Consider the following 18,998-nt stretch of genomic DNA (forward strand, 5'->3'; position numbering starts at 1 on the left):
TGGCATCTAAGTAAACTGTTTCCGGCTGTAAGACTTCAGTCTGTTTCTCAGCAAAACTGGGACTCAACTAAGAGATTCTACTAATTAGAAAAGTTGGGTTCTAGTTTCTAAGCAATAAACCAAAATACAGAACTGATATTCTGAACAGTTGAATTTACTCTTGCTGAATAGTGCTTGCAGATGGATAGTAGATTGGACATATAAACACACATACAGATGTAGAAAAGATTTCTTTCTTTCTTTTTTAATGCCAGGCACTGTACTAGATGCTTTCAAGTATTTGTTGTACTTGTTGAATCCTTACAACAGCTTTTGCAGTCATGATAATTTCCTCATTTTACAAGTGAGGAAACTGAGGCCAGTAAGTAGTTTTTCTTACTAGGGCTCACACAGCTGGGAGTTGGTAGAACCTGACTCCAAAGATGAGTCTCCCAGTAAACACATGACCACTTATGTAATACAGGCTCAGCCCAACCTTTCCATCTGTGTGACCTTGAGGTAGGGCAAGCCCCTGATTTGTTAAGGAAAAGCCAAAGTATCTTTAGTTTGGACACTACAGAAAATTAATACATTTTAGGTGTTCTTTCAAGGCAGATCATGAGGAGAGCACTTTTAGGTGTAATGTTAATTCCCAGCAAGTTTCACCACCCATCCCCAGCTTCCCTGATCCCCTGACTCTCTTTCACAAGATTATGTTCTAGACAAGAACCTTGGAAATTTACTTTCATAAAACTTTCACCATCATTTCAGCATCGGTCCTCTTTTTCACTTTAAAAGAATGAAACACACTCAAGAGTTTCTGACTAGAGGGTTATATCTAGTCCATGCTATGTGTTCACTAAATTTACTAGAACAGTTTTTCATGATGCGAAAAGTGAAAATATTATGAAAATATTTCTAACTTCAAAGCGTTTTAGTCATATTTTGTCCATTTTCTGAGAAATTATGATTGGTTTTCTGGCTTCTGGCATTTTAGAAAGAAATAGTCTGTGCCTTTCCTTTCAGCTGTCTGATAAAGCAGAGAATGTTTAGGTTTTTAGGAATTGGATCTTTTCTAGATCACCTCCTACTTACATATACTCAGCTCCCAGCGTAGGAAAATGTGCTGAGCACATGTCTCCAATTCTCCCACGGATCACAGTTTGCTGCCTAGCAGAAATGGTTGAGTGCTTGCCTCTGACCATCAGGGCTGAGCAGCCAAACCACCGAGAGCCTCCTGACCTCTTATTGCATCACGTTGGCCCAGGCAGCACTGTCATGTCATGAGTCTCTGTGCAGTGAGTGTGGTAGGCCCTGTGACTGTGTGTATGTTAGCTCTGCCTCCAAGCTTGATGCCATTTGATCAAATCTTGCATTTTCCTGATTGGATTCTTCCAAAAATTTATTGCTTTCTCTTGAACAGTTAAGTTGCATACATATCTAAACTGAAATGCTGACCGATTCAATTCATATGCCAAAAATCCATAGTAGTATTAATTGCCATTGGTCTGGTATGCTGTGTAGTTCTTCCTATATTTTTTCCTTTAAAAAAAACAACAACATTTATAGTATTGTGTGTTGCCAGTTTTAGGGCACAGCTCCTTAGTCTGTAGCAGCATTTATTTGCATTTTTTCCCCAAATGGTTGAGGGGAAGATGTTTGTACCATGTGGGTCACAATATGGATTCTGTTTGTGTTTTGTGGTGTTATTTGTAGTAAACATTTGCAAATCAATGAATGTCTTTTGTTTTCTTAATTGTTAGCTGCTTGGAAATTTAGAAAAGTCAGGTAAACTTGTTATCTTGTAAGTATTGTTCAGACCACAGTTGCATCTCTAACTTCCATTCTGCTTCTTAAATGCATGAAGATTCAAATTGGCTGACTGCTTTGTGTGCTCTTCATTGTAAAATATTGGACATTTTCCTCTAAATTCAGTTTGTTTGTTTTTTTTAATGACTGCATGGCCTGGAACCTTATTTTGTTATGTGTTTTTCAAGTTTGTTCAGATTATTCACTCTCAAAAGAATGCTTTTCTGTGAATTACATTTTAAGTTATTCAGAAATCCTGAAAGGCATCATTTGGCAGCTCATCTGTTTTCACTAAATTGTAAGTTTGTCAGCACAAATCTGTCTCTAATGGAAAGGCTAGATTTGCTTTATTTGCTACACCTGGCATGCCTCTGATTTTTCAAGTCACTTATTTGTGTCTTTTATTTTTCATCCTGTTGCTTAAGTATATATACTTCTGGGAAAAGATTTCTTAAAAACTCATAGTGTTGGTGGAGAGGAGAGTTAAGGAACATATTGTGCAGTAGTATGATTGATTCATGGATAGATGGAGTTGGTGGTATATGTGTGAGCATGAGTATGATGAATGAGAGCCAGACCATAAAGAGTTTTTGGCTAGAAGAAATTGAGCTTATATCCAAGTTTAGGGTCCTGTTTTCTTTTTGTCTCCATTAAGTCCAAATGAAAGAGACGCCAACTAAGCTACACTTACGCAGTCAGATGAGGCAACATAGCATTTGCAGATCATTCATCAAAGCTTTTTTCAATCAGGCAACCTGTAAATATTAATTACCCATAAATATTACTATGATACTCAGAAATGCCTGTGGTGATAGAATATTCATTTTGTGGATAGTTTTTCTGCCTTCTTATTATTACAATTCAAAATTCTTTCAGTATAAGTTTCCGTTATATTCTAAAATGAATTATTGATTAAAGACATGATATAGAATATAAAAATATTAGATAAGATATAGTTGACCATCAAATTTCAAGATGGAGAAGTAATTCCTAAACTTGAAATAAGTCATAAAAAAATAGTTGATGGATTGTCTACAGGAAAATTCGATTTCTGATCTTCAAGAAGGTAAAAGCAGCCTTTACTTTCTTGAAAGGGGGCAGGGAGACATTTAAGGCATCTTAAATGAGAGATCTGTCTTTACTCTATTAGAAGTTCTTTTACACCAATAAGGAAAAGATGTATTTACTATAGAGAAGTAGACAAAAACAAAGAAACTTCCACAAAAACCAGCAAGTGATTCACACAAGAACAAATAGAAATGGCAACTAATGTGAAACAATTTCAGCCTCATCAGTATTCACAAAAAAATTTAATAATACCAAATTTTGGCAAGGGTGGAGGGAAATGTATATTATCATGTAAATATAAATTATTATGACTTTCTGGAAGGGAATATGATAATAGTAAAAACTTTAGAAATGTGCGTACCCTTTGATTCTGCAATTCCACGTCTAGGAAAACATTTATGGATATACACTAAGAATGATGTACAAGAACATTTCTCACATTATACATGGGAGCAGCTTACATGTTCCAGGCACCATACCAAGTGTCCACAGAGGCAGCTAACATGTGCCAGGCATGGTGCCAAGGGCTTTTGCACTTATTCTTATCTAATTATCACAGCAGTTCTATGAGGTATAGGTAAATCATTTTCAATGTCCAACAGATTGTGAAACTAAGACTGAGAGAGGTTAAGTCACTTGTCTAGATTCACACAGCAAAGAAGTGGCAGACCTAACTAGCATTGTCTAACCTGGGCAGTTTCTTAAATAATCTGTGATACATCCATAGAAGGAAATAACTATGTGGTCCATAAAAGTCCTCTTAGAAGCATTGTTAAAGTGTGTATGTATAATCACAAATGCAAGGCAGTGGTACTGGAAGATTGTACCTCATAATGTTAATACTGATTATCCCTTTGTGGTAAGATTTGATTTTTTTTCATTGTGCTTTCCTGTGCATGTATGTTTGGTTTTTATTTTTCTAATCAATGTAAGGTACTTTTTTATAATCAGAAAAAAAAAAGAATTCCATAGCTATTAGTGGATATTTTGATGTCAGTGGCCTCAGAATTCAGGGAATCCCAAAACCACACGATTTCCAAAAATATTTATGAAGTAGGGAACATTTGAGTAATATGCCATAGATGATGGGATTCTAAAATTATGCTTCATATTATTTTTGTTCAAATTGCGTTTTGGCCAGATTTTACTTATTGTACACTTTTCTTTTTTTGCCAATGGGATGTGTGTTCAATTATGTTACAAATAATATTAAAAGGAATATACTGAAGGAAAGTGAAAGTTCCCTTATACTTAAGGCAAGCATTTAAAAAATGGAATGTAAACAAACGTGACTAACATAGGCTCCCTTTTTGAATCACTGAATCTGTCTCATGATCTCCTCCTTGGGTGAGCTAACCTGCAGGCAATTAATACTTAGTGAAAGTTGACCTGAGCAGAGGTTTGCTCAATAATCTGCAGAACCTATTTTCTTGAGATGGGTTAAATCAGTGCGTAACAGCTAAGGAGAGTATCATTTTGAATTAAGACACAAAATGGCTGGACAAAGATGCTCAGCTATATTCCATAATTCTCAGAGAATCCAAGTCCAATCCCTTGTATTCTGGGAAGGTGCTATTATGTGGTTTAAGGGAGGCTTAAAAATATCAGCTTCCTACATAACTGGTAATAAGTTATTTAAACAGTGACTCTGCTTCCCAGAACTTCTAAGTGATACATTTTATCCTGATTACCACTGAGAAACCTGTAAACTCTGCCTCCTGAACCCAAAAGAGAAAGCCAAAATATATATGAATGATGTGTATAATGTCAGTCTTCATTATTATTAATACAAAATGTCACTGCGATACATCGTTAGGGAGATGGGTTTTTTAAGACATTCGGGTAAGTTCAGGAAAGAGACTGCCAGCATCAGTACAGTTCTAAGAACATAGTAGGTATTCAGGTGTTGATTGTACTCATCATTTGGATCTGAGGTTTTTACTTCCTGGAAAAAAAAAATAGCTACCACATTTATTTGGCAACAGCAAAAGGCCAGTTTCTATGATAGGCGCCAAATTATATATGTGGTTTCATTTAAGTTAATCATTATTGTTACTTTTGGTTAAAGTAACATATCCAAAACCACAAAACATATGACTGAGCCTAAATTCTAGCCCAGGTCTGTATGGTCTCAAAGCATCCGCTCCCTCCATCATACCGCATCTCCCTCTGACCTCTATAATGAACTATATCTTTTCAGTTATGGGTTCGAATGCTTAATAATCTTTTCTAAAAACCAAAGGTTGTGCCATCCCTTCCTGGCTGATTTGGAAAGAGGGCTGTGTTTATGTGAATGTTCGCTGGGACAGCATGTGCCTTTGTGGGGTGATTAAGGCATCCCTAGCACACTCTGCAACAACATGTGCTCTTTGTTGGCATTGTTTTTCAAAAACCATAGACAATAGAGATCAGGAGGTCACACTGCCTGCTTTGACAACCCAGAGGGCCTAAGAGGCTCTTGTACGCAATTGCTTTCCACCCCTTGACGTCTCAAATGGGTGTGAGATTAGAGTGGGAAAGGAAAAAGAAAAATGAAACAATAACACACAGTAGACAGCTCACACACTTCATTGAAGTTTACACAATATGTTCCCAAATGATTAATGGATCTTGTCCAGAACATTTATTTAGAGCCTTCTCTGACCCACTTTAATTAATTAATTTTTTTGACTACATAATATATGCACATGATACAAATTGAAAATGTTCACATGGTATAGCAGTAGGGCCCCAAAACAGATATCTTACAGGTTGGTGTGGTGGGAGGGCAGTGGACAGCTTCAAGACAAGATGCCCAGAATTAAAATGCAGTCCCAGCTCTGTATGTCTTCCAGGAGCTGATTATCCCATCCGGACGATCATATGAATGATAATATCTGCTTTGCCCCCCTTGGGTCACACATAAATCCTGTCTCTTCAAAGCTAGATCAGGACGCTAGCGGGGGTCTTCAGCCTCAGCCAACTGCTGACTTGGAAGCTCTCCTTCAGGGCATGCAGCCGTACCTCTGAACCCCAGCCTGACACCGAAGCTCCTCCACCTGGAGCAGGGATGCGGCAAGGGTGCCCCATGGGAACCTAGTCATTCTTTCTCATGAGTAGATCTTTGTCAGGATTGTCTAAATTTATCAGAGACTCTAATAATATTGATCATCAAAAGGATCAGGGTTTTGATTGCTTTCCTTCCATGATATTTCTGGGCACCTAGGTAGAATTGTTGATTCCCTTCCTCAAGGGAGGGAGAATATGCTCAGCCATATGGGAAATCCACACTATATTGGGGCTTGATGTTTATAAAACCTAAGAAAGGCTACTCTGGTGATTCTTACTGGAACAAAAAAGAGTTTTGTTGTCTCCACTGCTACACATAGAGGCAGATAACTTTTAAGTAGAGGTCTTTCACAAGTAAGTAAATAAAGTGTATAAACATATGTAAATGAGAAATTTAGTGGGCAGAGAGGCTATGCATGGTGGGTAGATAGCGTGAATACTATACTTGCCAAGTACCTTGAGTGTACATAAACATGTGCAAATAAGCAGTAACTCAGGTAAATGATCTTAGGGTTCTTCATGTGGTATTTTGTGCTGTCAGAGGGTTAGACCGTAATTATGAAATGCGTGTTATTATATGGACCAAAGGGTTCTGTGAAGACTCAATGGAGGAATAGACGATGTTTAGCTAATTTTGGATCATTGGTAAGATTTAAAAAGGCATTTCTATAAAAAACAGTGGGATCAAAAATATAAAAATGTATTTAGGGTATAATGACTAGACCATTTTTGCTGGGATGAGAAATATGTGAATGCGGAGACTAAAGGGAGCAATCTAAAAGCCTTTCTACATATCTGGGTGCTTTCCACATGACCAGAGACAAATGTTAGTCTACATTTACTTATATATTTATTTTTCTTTTATATACTTTATGGTTAAATATTGTGGTTCAATACATTATTTTGAAATCTTTATATTTTTAAGGGAGGAAATAAAAAGATTATGTATGAAAGTAATTATGTAGCCATTCACAAAAATATGCATTCTGCTTTTGAAGATATTATATACATATATTAAACACATGTATAAATAGAAAAGGGCAGAAGATATATTCAGATATCATTGACCATTCAAGTCTTGTGCTCTTTCACAAGTGGGAGGCTCTGGAGTAGTATTTTTCCATGTGTTGGAGAGACATCAATAGGTTCCTTCATGAGCCTTTTCTAGCAGTTGCCCTTAGTCAGGAGAGTGAGTGCAAGAAGAATGTAGTACTTTATGGAGTCCTGCAGAATGTTGTGTCTGGGATCAAGCTATTTTTCTGCCCTCTTGATTCAGTTTTCCTGACTGTAAAAACCACCGCCAATTTGTTCAAGAGAATCATTGGATTTTTTTGTGTGTTTATGTTCCTTTTTGAAGACCAGACTCATACAAAACTCAGTTACCTTTAAATTGCTTACTTTAAAAAAATGGTAATCAAATTTGGTGTGGATGGAGGTGTTGATTTGTGTGCTTTTATGAGCAGGCCGCAGCTGAAGAAATGGATGTATGGATTTACTCAGTTCACTTTCTGTGAAGATACTGTTGATTTTACATTCATCAAAAAAAGTGGATTTACCACATTAATTTGTGAATGACCAAAAGCTATTAAAAGATATATGGTGGAAATTAATGTACTGTATCATCTGTAAGATACCCCTCTTTTTGAAAAAAAAAAAAAAACAAAAAACAAAAAACTGGAACACCGAGAATGCTGAAGTTAATATAATGGGCAAGTCTTGAATTATGTGTGTATCAGTATCACCTTTGGCCTAACTTTTGAAAATAGGATTGTTAAACTCACATATTACCACATAGTATTTTTCTGGATTGTATAGTTTGGTTAACATTTAACAGATGCAGTTGCGTTAGATATCAGCAGTGGAAAATGATTTCTTCTTTAGAATAAAATTTTTTAACTGTATCATTGATTTTCTTGATTTAATTTAGAACATGTACATCTAACATTTTGCAGAGATTTTTATGAACATATGGGGCTGCGTTTTGTAAGATTTAAATTAATGATTGTTGGTCATCAGTGAGACCGGTGAGTTATGTGGTATAAGTTTATGCATCCTTTTTATACTGTTTGGTAAACAAGGTACTCTGATCCTACTCCATCTCCCCTAGAAAACTGGAAAAAAGATGTATTTTCTTTCTCACCATAGATCGGCGGGTGCTGCAGCCTCACTGTGTTCTGTGTACGTGACAATAGACTAACTCGGATACCTGCAGAGGTGTCACAGGCAACAGAACTTCATGTCCTGGATGTGGCAGGGAACAGGTAAGCCTGTTGTAGTTTGCTTTGCTTGAGGGAAACAAATATACATACATCCCAATCTTGGCAGTGCATCTTCAAATTTTTGTCTTTGCTTTATCTTACAGAATATAATCCTGATTTTTCAAATGACCTAGGCCTCAGGGAGTTCCTTCATAGGGGGGCTAGAGTGCTTGAGCCCAATGGAGCAGAGAAGGTCAGGGAAAACCTGAGCATGGGTTAAAGTGTCAGTGGACACTTTCGTAGAAATGCTTCCCGGAATGACAGTACAGTGATGCCAGGGAAAGAGCACTGACCTGAGAATGGGGAGACTTGGGTTGTGACTTAGCTCTTCTAAGTAGCTTTTGTAAATCATCATGGGCTTCAGAGTTTCCTCACCTGCAAAGTGAGTGCAAATGAGTTTGAACTCAGTTTTAACCAGGGGACCTTGATATACTCTGCTGGTGACTCTGAACCCCCTGAAAATACAAACAGAATTGTGTATTTAGGGAAGTGTTTACAGCTAATGTCAGAATCTCCAAATGATTCATAATACAAAAAAAGTTCAGAGCCGCCAGACTAGTATCCCCAAGGTCACAGCATCACCATTTCTCAAGTTCCGGAGCAGAGGTCATGTTGGACTGAGTGCCATTTTCTAGAATATGCCTGTTCATCATCTTTGTGGAACACATTTGTTTCCATCATTCTGAGCTAATTTCAGCACCCTAAATGTCATATGCGCCTTCTCTGTGAACAGAAACAGGCTATTCTTTCTTTTGGGGACCCTCTTCTCTGGCTCCTTGGCTCTCTTCTTCATCACTCAAGCTTTATTTTCTCCAGGGAGCCTCCTTTCTGAATCTGCATTTGGGGAATTTCCCCTGCCATGGCAGTCACAGTACCATATGAGAATTGCCTGTTTTCATATGGGTAACCCTACTAAGCCTGAAGTTACCTAAAGTTAGATATTCTTCTGATTTATGTGTCGTTGTGTCACTTGTCCCATCAGAGTGCCTGGCACATAACGGATGCCTGGTAAATATTTTCAGTGGAACAAAAATGTTAATAGTTTTACAGGAGGAATAGCAGGCCACTGCAGAATGGCTTATATCATAGGCTTCCTTGCCAAAAGGAATTAAAAATTGCTTTTGAGTGTGATGTGGTTAGAGAGGAGAAAAAGGTTCAACTGCTTGGGGGAAGATGATCAATGATCTTAAATGGTAAAGGCCAGCAGTCTAAAGAGTGTTTGGGAGGCTGTCTCCTGAGTGCTGATTAGCTGGTCATTTTGGTCAGGCACGGGTCACCATTTTTTATTCTTGCTAATGGATTATAGACAGCAGGGCTAAATAAACAGCAGTTCTCAGCTGGAATCTAGAGGTGAGTTATAGCCTCAGGGAATGCTCACCTTTTTAGAGTTAATGCTTTCAGGACATCTTGATAGATTCTTAAGACCACTAACTGGTTGCCGGAAACCCAGGATTAAATTGAGTTGAACCTCGGATTTCTGCTGAACTAAGCAGAACTAAGGCATGAGCCTTTACAGCTTGAGAAGGGTACTTCTTTCCTGATCTTTATCCTCTAGCAATAGCAACTCAGTGAGTCAACATTTGCTGGTTCTTGCCACACTACTGAGCATGAATTTGCCTCAATTCTTGAGCCGAAAGATGGCTGTGATGCCGAAAAACTGTTTTTACATGAATGAAGGCCCATTTCTCCAGTTCTCAGAAAAAGAGAAAGTTAAATTTTTATTATGCTTGGGCTGGGATGGAGAAAACCCAATTAAAAAGTCGAGTTACATAGCTGTCATTTGAGTCAGTTAAGTGTGTCATTTAGTCCATGCATACATATATAGATTCATAACCAAATGTTAAGCCTATTAAAATATTTAATCACTACTTATTAAAAGTATCAGTATAGAAACTAATCTTTTAAAAAGGGCTACCTTGTCAGCCTTTTAGCTTGCAGAAACGTCATACCATGGGAAATCATACTAAATCATTAAATGCAATAGAAGCTTCTGCCTCTTCTTTCAAGTATATGAAAATAACACATGGCAGCAGGAAACCTACACTGTGAGTTTCTAGAAACTTTCTTTGCAGTTTGGTAGGATAAATTATAGCAAGGATGACTATAACCTGTCACTTGGAAACTAAGTATTAAACCTTCTGTGACAGTAAAGAAAATGTCTTATATCATCAGTTACTCAGGCACAGAACACAAAATTCCTTAATACTTAGACTCTCTCCCATAGGAATATCCACCAAGTGTGCAAAACTGGGCATTTGAGGATCTTCCTTACTTGCAGTGTTAGTAGTACTGAATATTAGAATCAATGGTTGTCAATTGGGAAATAGGAAATAGCTTATACTTTTGAATTTTGTACTTTGTATGTATGTATTACCCAATCCAAATAATTAAAAATATTAAAAGACAAACAACAGCATACTGTTGTGGAATACTAAGCAGTCAAAGAATGAGATATTTCTCTGTGCAGTGACACAGAAAGAGACCCAAGATACTGAGTGAAAAGGGAAAGTGTTGAACAGTATATAGAGCTCTCATTTTGGTGGGGTTTTTTCCTTAAAAAAGAAAAAAAAAATCACTTATTTGTGCATTATACCCAAATACTAATAGTAGTTCCCCTAGATGAGACGTGAGGGTACAGGGAGTTTTCACTTTAGATATTTTAGTATTGTTTAATTTTTTGCCAGTTATGTTCCCAATTTATATATATTTTTAAATATTTTTGAAAACTTTGCTTAAAACTAAAAATTCTAGTAGAAAGTAGCAGAAAGATGAAACTACATTGTAAGGCGTATTCAGTCACTGGTGAAGTTAATATTAATCAGTAGGCCATGCTTAGATATTAAATTTGAGAAAGCAGTTGCTATAGTAGTTCACAGACATGGAAGGTCACTTGGGGCTGGGTTGATCATGGACATAACTGGAGACAAGAGGCTTACAGTTTGGTTATTCATTTGCTTTAGTTCTTGTACCATTGGTGTGAATAGTAACCACAAGTTTTTTATTTCTGGGGGCATGTGGTCCTAAATAGAACACAGAGATGCCTGCGGGCTGTGGTTTCTTGTGCGTTGATTCTGTTTATTCTGTAGTGTACAGAAGGTACCAGAATAAACCAAAAATGTATTATTAGCTCCTTTGGAAAGCAGGAATGTATTTCTCATCATTTTCTGACTTGTAGCTGGGATGGTTTACCCAAGAGAGACAGAAAAGCATGTGTATGTCTTTTTTTCCCCAGGCTGTAGTGAGTTAGAGGATCAGCCAGCCTGCAGAATCTCTGTGGGCAGACTGTTCAGGGAACAGGGCCTTTTTTTCTCTTGGACACCACTGGCAACACTTCTGTCCGCAAGACAGTGGGCAGCTCATGTGTGGTGTGGACTCAGTCAGCAGCAGCCACATTCAAGTTGGCACTTTGATTCTTTGAAGCAAAACTGGTGTTTCAGGCAACTCATTAATTTGAATTGAAATATGTTGATGAGATTTGTTGTTGTAGAGTCTAATAATTTATTTAGCTTTTGTCATATGGCTTGTCATCCTTAGAAGCTGTGATTTATTAATATTATTGATGCTCTTTTTAGCCTCTTATTTATACTTTTGCTTTAACATTCAGGTGGCTTCTAGTCTGAGAAGTTACAGTGACCACGTTTGAGTATCTGTGTTTTGTGCCAGTTTTCAAGTCTTGATTTTTTTCTTTCTGTTCTCATGAGTAAGACAGGTAGAGATGTTGACTGTAAGTGTCTTGCCCAAGACTTGAAACTTTAAACATTCTAGTGGATGTTAGCTTGCTTCCTCTTTTAAAAGACGTAGGAGAAAAATTTAAAAGAAATTACATTTTTGTTCAATAAAATGAAAAAGTTTGATGTACTTGAAGCTTTAACAGTGTATAATGCCTATTTAAGAAAATCCTTGTCACAGTACCTGGCAAATACATGTTTTTAACTTCCTTGCATTTGAGTTTACATGTATGCAACATTCTTTGGATAGAAAGAGAAAGAATTTTTGTATAAGCACAAGGTATTTCAGTTCTGTCCCTTAAAGAACAAATATCCCAGAGTAAAAAGAAATGGAATTGTGAATCTGCTGTTCCCTGAGGTTCCCTCAGGTGTCCTTCTCTAGCTATGAGCACATGGTGGCACTGGGTGGATTCTAGGATTTAAAAATATGTATTTCTCACCTAATATTGCTCTCATTAGTGAAATCTTGTAATGTACAATTCATAGTCTTTTCAAGGGTACTTTAACATAAGCAGTTCTCGTGGATGCACTGGCTTAAGAACCTCACTCCCACTTAAGTTACAGTTTCACAGTACTTCCTCAGTACTGCACCCAATACATATGCATGAGATGGACTCAGGCTTTACTGGACTAATTGTTAAGGAAAAGAAAATATTTTCTCATGTTTGAAACTAACACAGAAATCTTTTGCAAAATGTATTGTTACTGTAAAAAGTTTGTTAATAATGCATTTGTTTTTAATACTGTCCATGCACTCTGATTTTTTTTTACTTCTTTTATTAAAGTAATTTAACCAGTTTTTATGCCTACCATTTACTCTGATGAGTTTTGTGTTGTTGGAATACAGCTTCTTTTCGTGTCTTTAGAGAGTTCTAGTTTATTTCCTGTAAGTTCTGTCAATTGAAATGCTGTGTGTGTCTGATAATTCACTATTACTTTTGGTAAGATGTATAAGTAGATTTCCTGCTAATGTTAACTGGAGATAGGTGTACATATGATTTCTGGCAGTGGTCTTTACTAAATAGATTCTACTGATTGCAGCCAATCTGTGAAATCTTTGTGCAAACATAAATATAAAACTAATATTTAGGTGTCACATTGTAACATTTAAAGTACTTTCATTTATACTACCTCATTTGAAACTGAAATAATCTGATATAGATATTAATTGTCACCTAGGACTCTGAGAAGTAAGAGCTTCTAGAAACTGAGAGATAAAGGTTTAGAAGGGAATAACTGAAATAATCTCCCTAGAGAAAGCAAATGGAGTCCATCCAAAATGGTGTTTAATCTTTATTTTGGCTGCAACTTAAATGCTTTGACACCCCAGGCACCACCTTCCTCTTGGCCTGATTCATCAGGTGCTCCTGGAAACAGGTAATCCTGCAGCTTCACACCAGCCCTGTCAGTGAGGCTGTGGCCATCAGAGGTAAAGAACTCCTCCTTCTGGGTCCTTCCAAAATCACCTTGACTTTCTCTCTTTACACTGAAACCTAGTACAAGACCATAAAAATGTGTCCTGTAATTTTCTCTTTTTTTTTTTTTTTTTTGCTCTGTAATCTGGAGGTTCTAATGGGAGAAGTGAGAGCAGAAAAGGGAAGCACAGGAACCTACTGAGGAATCCACTTGCAAAGAGTATGTCGCGTCTTAAAAACATAACACCGTTTTTACATTTTGAAACCAATCTCAGGAAGCTCCTTTTAATTTTTCCTCATTTTGTTGATAGGGATTGATTTGATTACAAAATTTGAGGTTGTGATGTCTCTTTTTTTAAAAAAAAAAAAAAAATAGGTTGCTGCATCTACCTTTATCCCTGACCGCCTTGAAGTTGAAGGCTCTGTGGCTATCTGACAACCAGTCCCAGCCCCTGCTTACATTCCAGACAGACACAGACTACACCACAGGAGAGAAGATTTTAACCTGTGTCTTACTTCCTCAGCTGCCTTCTGAACCTACTTGTCAAGGTGAATTTAATTTAAGGACAGTATTCACAGGGCCACGAGATTGAGTAGGACCTAATGTCTGTCCATATAAGGCCTCTTACTCCCTCATGTGATTGTGTTATATCCAGTCTGCACCTAGAGCCGGCTCAGGTGAGGCCACTGTGGGACTCTGCCGGGAAGGTTACCCTACATCCTTGCAGAAGAAGGGCCACTCATATCTATTTATCATGTTTGAAATTCCATAAGCAGTTTTTTGGTTTTGAATTATAGCTAAGGCTGAAAATACAATACTTCTAGAAGTGGTAACAGAGTCTCTTAAAATCCAAACTGATAGTTCAGAGGATTAGTATTAACACCACTGGCATACTGTTTTTAAGCCATTGAATTATTTTGAGTCATTGTATCTTTGTTTTGTAAATTGTGTGGTTAAACAAAAAATTCACATTAACATCAAAATGCTATTATAAACCCTTTGCTGAGAGCTGGGTTTGGTGGAAGAGAACCGGAGTGCCCTGGGGGAATGGGAGCCCAAGTGGGAGGACTTTAAGACCCTAGAGAAAAACGTGGTAGAGTGTGTTACTGAGGAAAGTACTAGTGTCCAACATGTGCAGCTACATCACTGTCAGAACAGTTTTGAAGTTGTATAAAATAAGCATTTTAAAAGGGACTCTAAATTATGACATTCTGTGATGAAATAGTAAACATATTAATTTAGCAGATATTTTATATGATTTCAAATAGAATTATACATCATTAAAAAAGAAGGGGCAACCTTGTCCCAGGCCTTTTTCTTTTTGTTTTTGAATTTTGTGTGTGTTTGTGTTTTAAAGCCAAACTTGCAACAGAACACCCCCCCTTATTTCTGGTGTTCTACCCCTGGTCCTCCGTATAGATTCTACCTTGTCAGCCGCAAAGTTCATAGCATTTACTGGTCACATGAAACGCAATTTCCTGCTGATGTGGTCTTTGTCACTGCAGAGAATCTGCCTCGCTGTGGTGCGCTGGAGAACTTGGTAAATGATGTCTCTGATGAAGCCTGGAACGAGCGTGCTGTCAACAGAGTCAGTGCGATCCGATTTGTGGAGGATGAGAAAGATGAAGAAGACAATGAGACGGTATGGAAATGCAGATTCTTTGCCTCTGTGGAAGTTCAAAATTAAAAGATTGAGAATGGCACCTAATAAGGATATTCTTTATTTTCAATTAGTATGTTCTCTGCTTTGCCTTCAGCATTTAGGAATTTTTTTAGAAGACAAAGCTAGGTAATTCTAGGTACTCACTCACAAAAGGTAAATGAGGCAAATGGAACTCATGGGTTTTTTTTTCTTCTTCTTCTTTTTTGAGACAGAGTCTCCCTCTATCACCCAGGCTGGAGTGCAGTGGAGTGATCTCAGCTCACTGCAACCTCGACCTTCTGGATTCAAGCCATCCCCCGACCTCAGCCTCTCAAGTAGCTGGGACTGCAGGCACCTGCCACCATGCCCGGCTAATTTTTGTATTTTTTGTAGAGATGACGTTTCACCATGTTGTCCAGGCTGGTCTACAGTTCCTGGACTCAAGTGACCTACCTGCCTCAGCCTCCCAAAGTGCTGGGACTACAGGCGTGAGCCACTGTGCCCGGCCTGTTATTGTTGTGTTGTCCTGCTTTTATGGTGCTTCTTTTTCTTTATTTGTGATAGTTTCCCCTCCCACTCCCACTGTTTTCTTAACATGGAGAAACTTTTTTTTTAATTGTTCCCAGTGAATGCTGTCTCTTCCCATGTTGACTCCATTCACTTGCCATGAATTGACTTAGTGCCAGACCTCTGTGCCTTCTTCATGTAACCAGCTCACCTTAGCCTTCTTGTAGAGGGCTTATGATATTAGTTGGATTAGTTAACAAGTTTTTGTTCAGAAATTGGAAAATACTAGTCACCCTTACTTTCATCTGTACTTGAAAATTTCGTCTCTCAGACATCCATCATCTCTAGGTGTTGGTGACAAGGCTTGACATCTTTCTAGCAGTTGACTTTGGCTTCTTAAATTCCTTGAACTAATTGAGAGTTTTCTTAAGCAGAGCTTAGAGGGAGTACTTGCAGCCCCCAAAACAAAGGCAGTTTTTAAATTATTGCCTATAGTCTTTGTTATTCCAGCTGTCACCAAATGGGATTTTAGGCATTTACAATCCTAAAGGGCAAAATGCAAATTAGGGATGACAAAATCACTCACTGTCGATGACTCTTTAATGCTTACCTCAAGACTTCTTAGAGTGTGATTATCACCAGTTACTTCATTGCCTCTTCCAGTATTTTGTTAACCTAGTTTGGTTCCCCCTAAAGCTCTTGGATAGGCCATTTAAAAGATGTACATGCTGTTTTATGAGCTAAAGATCATGTAACATATAATATTTTAAAAATTACTCATACCCTGTTACTTAACTTCCAGTCTTTATTAGAAGAGTGTGAACTTTCATCAGTAGGTCATAGAAATAGTACACACAGCAGCAAAATAAGAAAAGGTATACTTTCCTCTTGATTTCCTTTTTCTCCCATGCCTCCCATGCCTCATTCTGGGTTGAAAGAAGCCAGAATCGCTTTGGGTAATAGTAGAACATTATAGTGACTTTAATTTAGGATTTTTTATTTACTCTTTTATCTTTTTCTTTCCCCACACCCTATAATTATATCCTAAATTTTAAAATAAATGTTCTTGCTGTTTATGGAGCCTTTTTATTTTATGGTAATTTCATATTTTTATAAGTATTCTTTTATTCTGAAAGTAATCCTTCTATAGTAACTAGGTAAGTTACATGGAACACTTTCCCTTTTCCTTAACTACCAGTGGGCAGTTGATAAATTCACATACCTCCAAAGAAAGCTTTTCCACCCATTTTAACTAAGAATTTCTAAGAAGGTAACATTTGTATTGGAATGCTAATGCCTTGAAGCTGCATGTTTTGAAAAAAGTAGTGGAATAAAACCAAAACACTCACTCCACTGTTTGTTTTTAGAGAACACTTCTAAGGCGAGCCACTCCACACCCAGGGGAGTTAAAGCACATGAAAAAGACAGTGGAGAATTTACGGAATGACATGAATGCTGCTAAAGGACTGGACTCAAACAAAAACGAGGTCAATCATGCCATTGACCGAGTGACCACTTCTGTGTAGAGTTTCACCTCCAAGTTTTACCTCCTGTGTCTTCCTCTGCTGTCGAGATGTTCCTGTCTGCTTCCCGGGAGCCTCATGTGCTCCTTGTCCTAACCAGCCCCCACGCGCCATCTTCCCGTGGAGTGTGGGGAAGCTGCTGTCTCCCAGGAAGTGCCTTACTCATCCCGCAACCAGTCAGCGCACCAGTGGTCTCCCGGTGTGATTTTTTTTTTTTAATTTCAGTTGTTTGTAATAAGTAGAATACACTACTGTAAACATATGACCTTTGTTTTTGTCTTATGTTGGGGTAAAGGAAAGCAGGAAGGGGAATTTTTATCCTCCTCCCTTCCGTAAAGTGCTGGGATATTTTGAATCCCCCAAGTTCCCTTGGACCTACTGATGAGAGATAGTTTTATGTATGGGGAAAAATGGATACTTTTTAAACCTTTTTTGGCAGCTCAGATGGTGTAAATTTTAAAATTTTGTATAGGTATTTCATAACAAAAATATGTATTTCTTTTTTGTTATTTTATCTTGAAAACGGTACATATTTTAGTATTTGTGCAGAAAAACAAGTCCTAAAGTATTTGTTTTTATTTGTACCATCCACTTGTGCCTTACTGTATCCTGTGTCATGTCCAATCAGTTGTAAACAGTGGCATCTTTGAACAGTGTGATGAGAATAGGAATGTGGTGTTTTAAAGCAGTGTTGCATTTTAATCAGTAATCTACCTGGTGGATTTGTTTTTAACCAAAAAGATGAATTATCAATGATTTGTAATTATATCGGTTGATTTTTTTTGAAAAGATGAACCAAAGGATTTGACTGCTAATATTGTATTCCTTACACTTTTTTTCTGAATAAGCCTCTCATAATGAGTGCAGTGTCAGACTGTGCCTACTCTGATGGTATGTGCCATTTGTAAAATAAAATAGAGCAGAAAAGCACAAAAAGAGAAAACTGGTTCAGACATTCAGTGGGCAAATAAATTATGGACTGCAAAATAATGATTTTTATTCAAGAAAGCTTTAAAAGTTTTATATCCAGATATACAACCACAATAAAGCAAAATAACCTACTATCAAAATAGAAATGTTGCTATCTTTATAAGTGCAATTTAATTTGTAAATAGAGTTTGAATCAAAGTATCACAAAATACTGCTTCAAGATTTAATTTTAAATCTGCTAATTTAAGGGATATTGGGAAAAGTTTTGGTGTGTTTCTGTTGATTTCTTTTTTGTATGCTGTGATAAAAGAGAAATGAAAAGTGCCAGTCACTGTGTGGTGTCTAGGAAAATCATATATATTTTTTTCTCCAAGAAATAAATTCATCCTGGACATTGGCCATACAGCTTTTTAAAATTATTACTTTGTATGTTCAAGTGATAGCAGGTAGCCAAATTCTTTGACAGTGTGCTCTGGTCTGTTAAATATCTAAATTACCCGTCAGTTGTGAGTGACTTCCTGTGGGACTTGCATTCACATGGGGCAGAGCCCAGAATTGCCTTTGACTCTGGCTAGTAATTTTGGGTTGTGGCTATCTGGCCAATTGGACTCCTTATAAACCCGTCTTCAACCAACCAAATACAATACTTTCTTTTACTTCTATACATTTACTTATTGGATTCACTTAGCTTTTTAGTCTGTGTGTATGTAAATATGTGTGTATTTTAAAAACTATTTATGGAGCTGAAAGTACATAACACATAAGTGAGTTTCGGCTGGTCAGTTTTATACCTTGTTCCCTAATCTGTGCATACCAATTTTCTTTTCTCTGTTTTAAGATTTTTGACATCCTCTATTTTGTTTTAAGCTTATAAAGATGATGCCACTATCTCATGGGCTGATTATATATAAGCAAATTGGTTTTATTTAATGAGAATTGTCTTGACGTGGAAGAACAAGTAGAACTTGCATGGCGTGTTTTGTTTGTTTTTATATAAAGCCCATCCTTTACTACTCAGTTCATCATGGCTTTTCTGGACTGGAGGTGGACATAATGGTGTGTGTGTGCTTAAATTTTCCTAGGAAATGTC

General features: G+C 37.3%; 1 protein-coding gene across 1 annotated transcript in view; it reads left to right on the forward strand.

The window, feature by feature from the left end:
* LRRC1 (leucine rich repeat containing 1) overlaps positions 1 to 18,570 on the forward strand; it is a 128,514-nt gene extending 109,944 nt beyond the window's left edge. The window contains exons 11-14 of the mRNA XM_003828938.5: positions 8,050 to 8,165; positions 13,682 to 13,854; positions 14,812 to 14,948; positions 16,823 to 18,570. Of these exons, the coding sequence (XP_003828986.1) occupies positions 8,050 to 8,165; positions 13,682 to 13,854; positions 14,812 to 14,948; positions 16,823 to 16,981 (585 nt within the window). The 3' untranslated portion in view covers positions 16,982 to 18,570. The remainder of the gene's footprint in view (positions 1 to 8,049; positions 8,166 to 13,681; positions 13,855 to 14,811; positions 14,949 to 16,822) is intronic.
* Positions 18,571 to 18,998: the final 428 nt, after the last annotated feature.

The sequence above is a fragment of the Pan paniscus genome, chromosome 5 (genome assembly GCF_029289425.2).
Source record: "Pan paniscus chromosome 5, NHGRI_mPanPan1-v2.0_pri, whole genome shotgun sequence".
Lineage (NCBI taxonomy): Eukaryota > Metazoa > Chordata > Mammalia > Primates > Hominidae > Pan > Pan paniscus.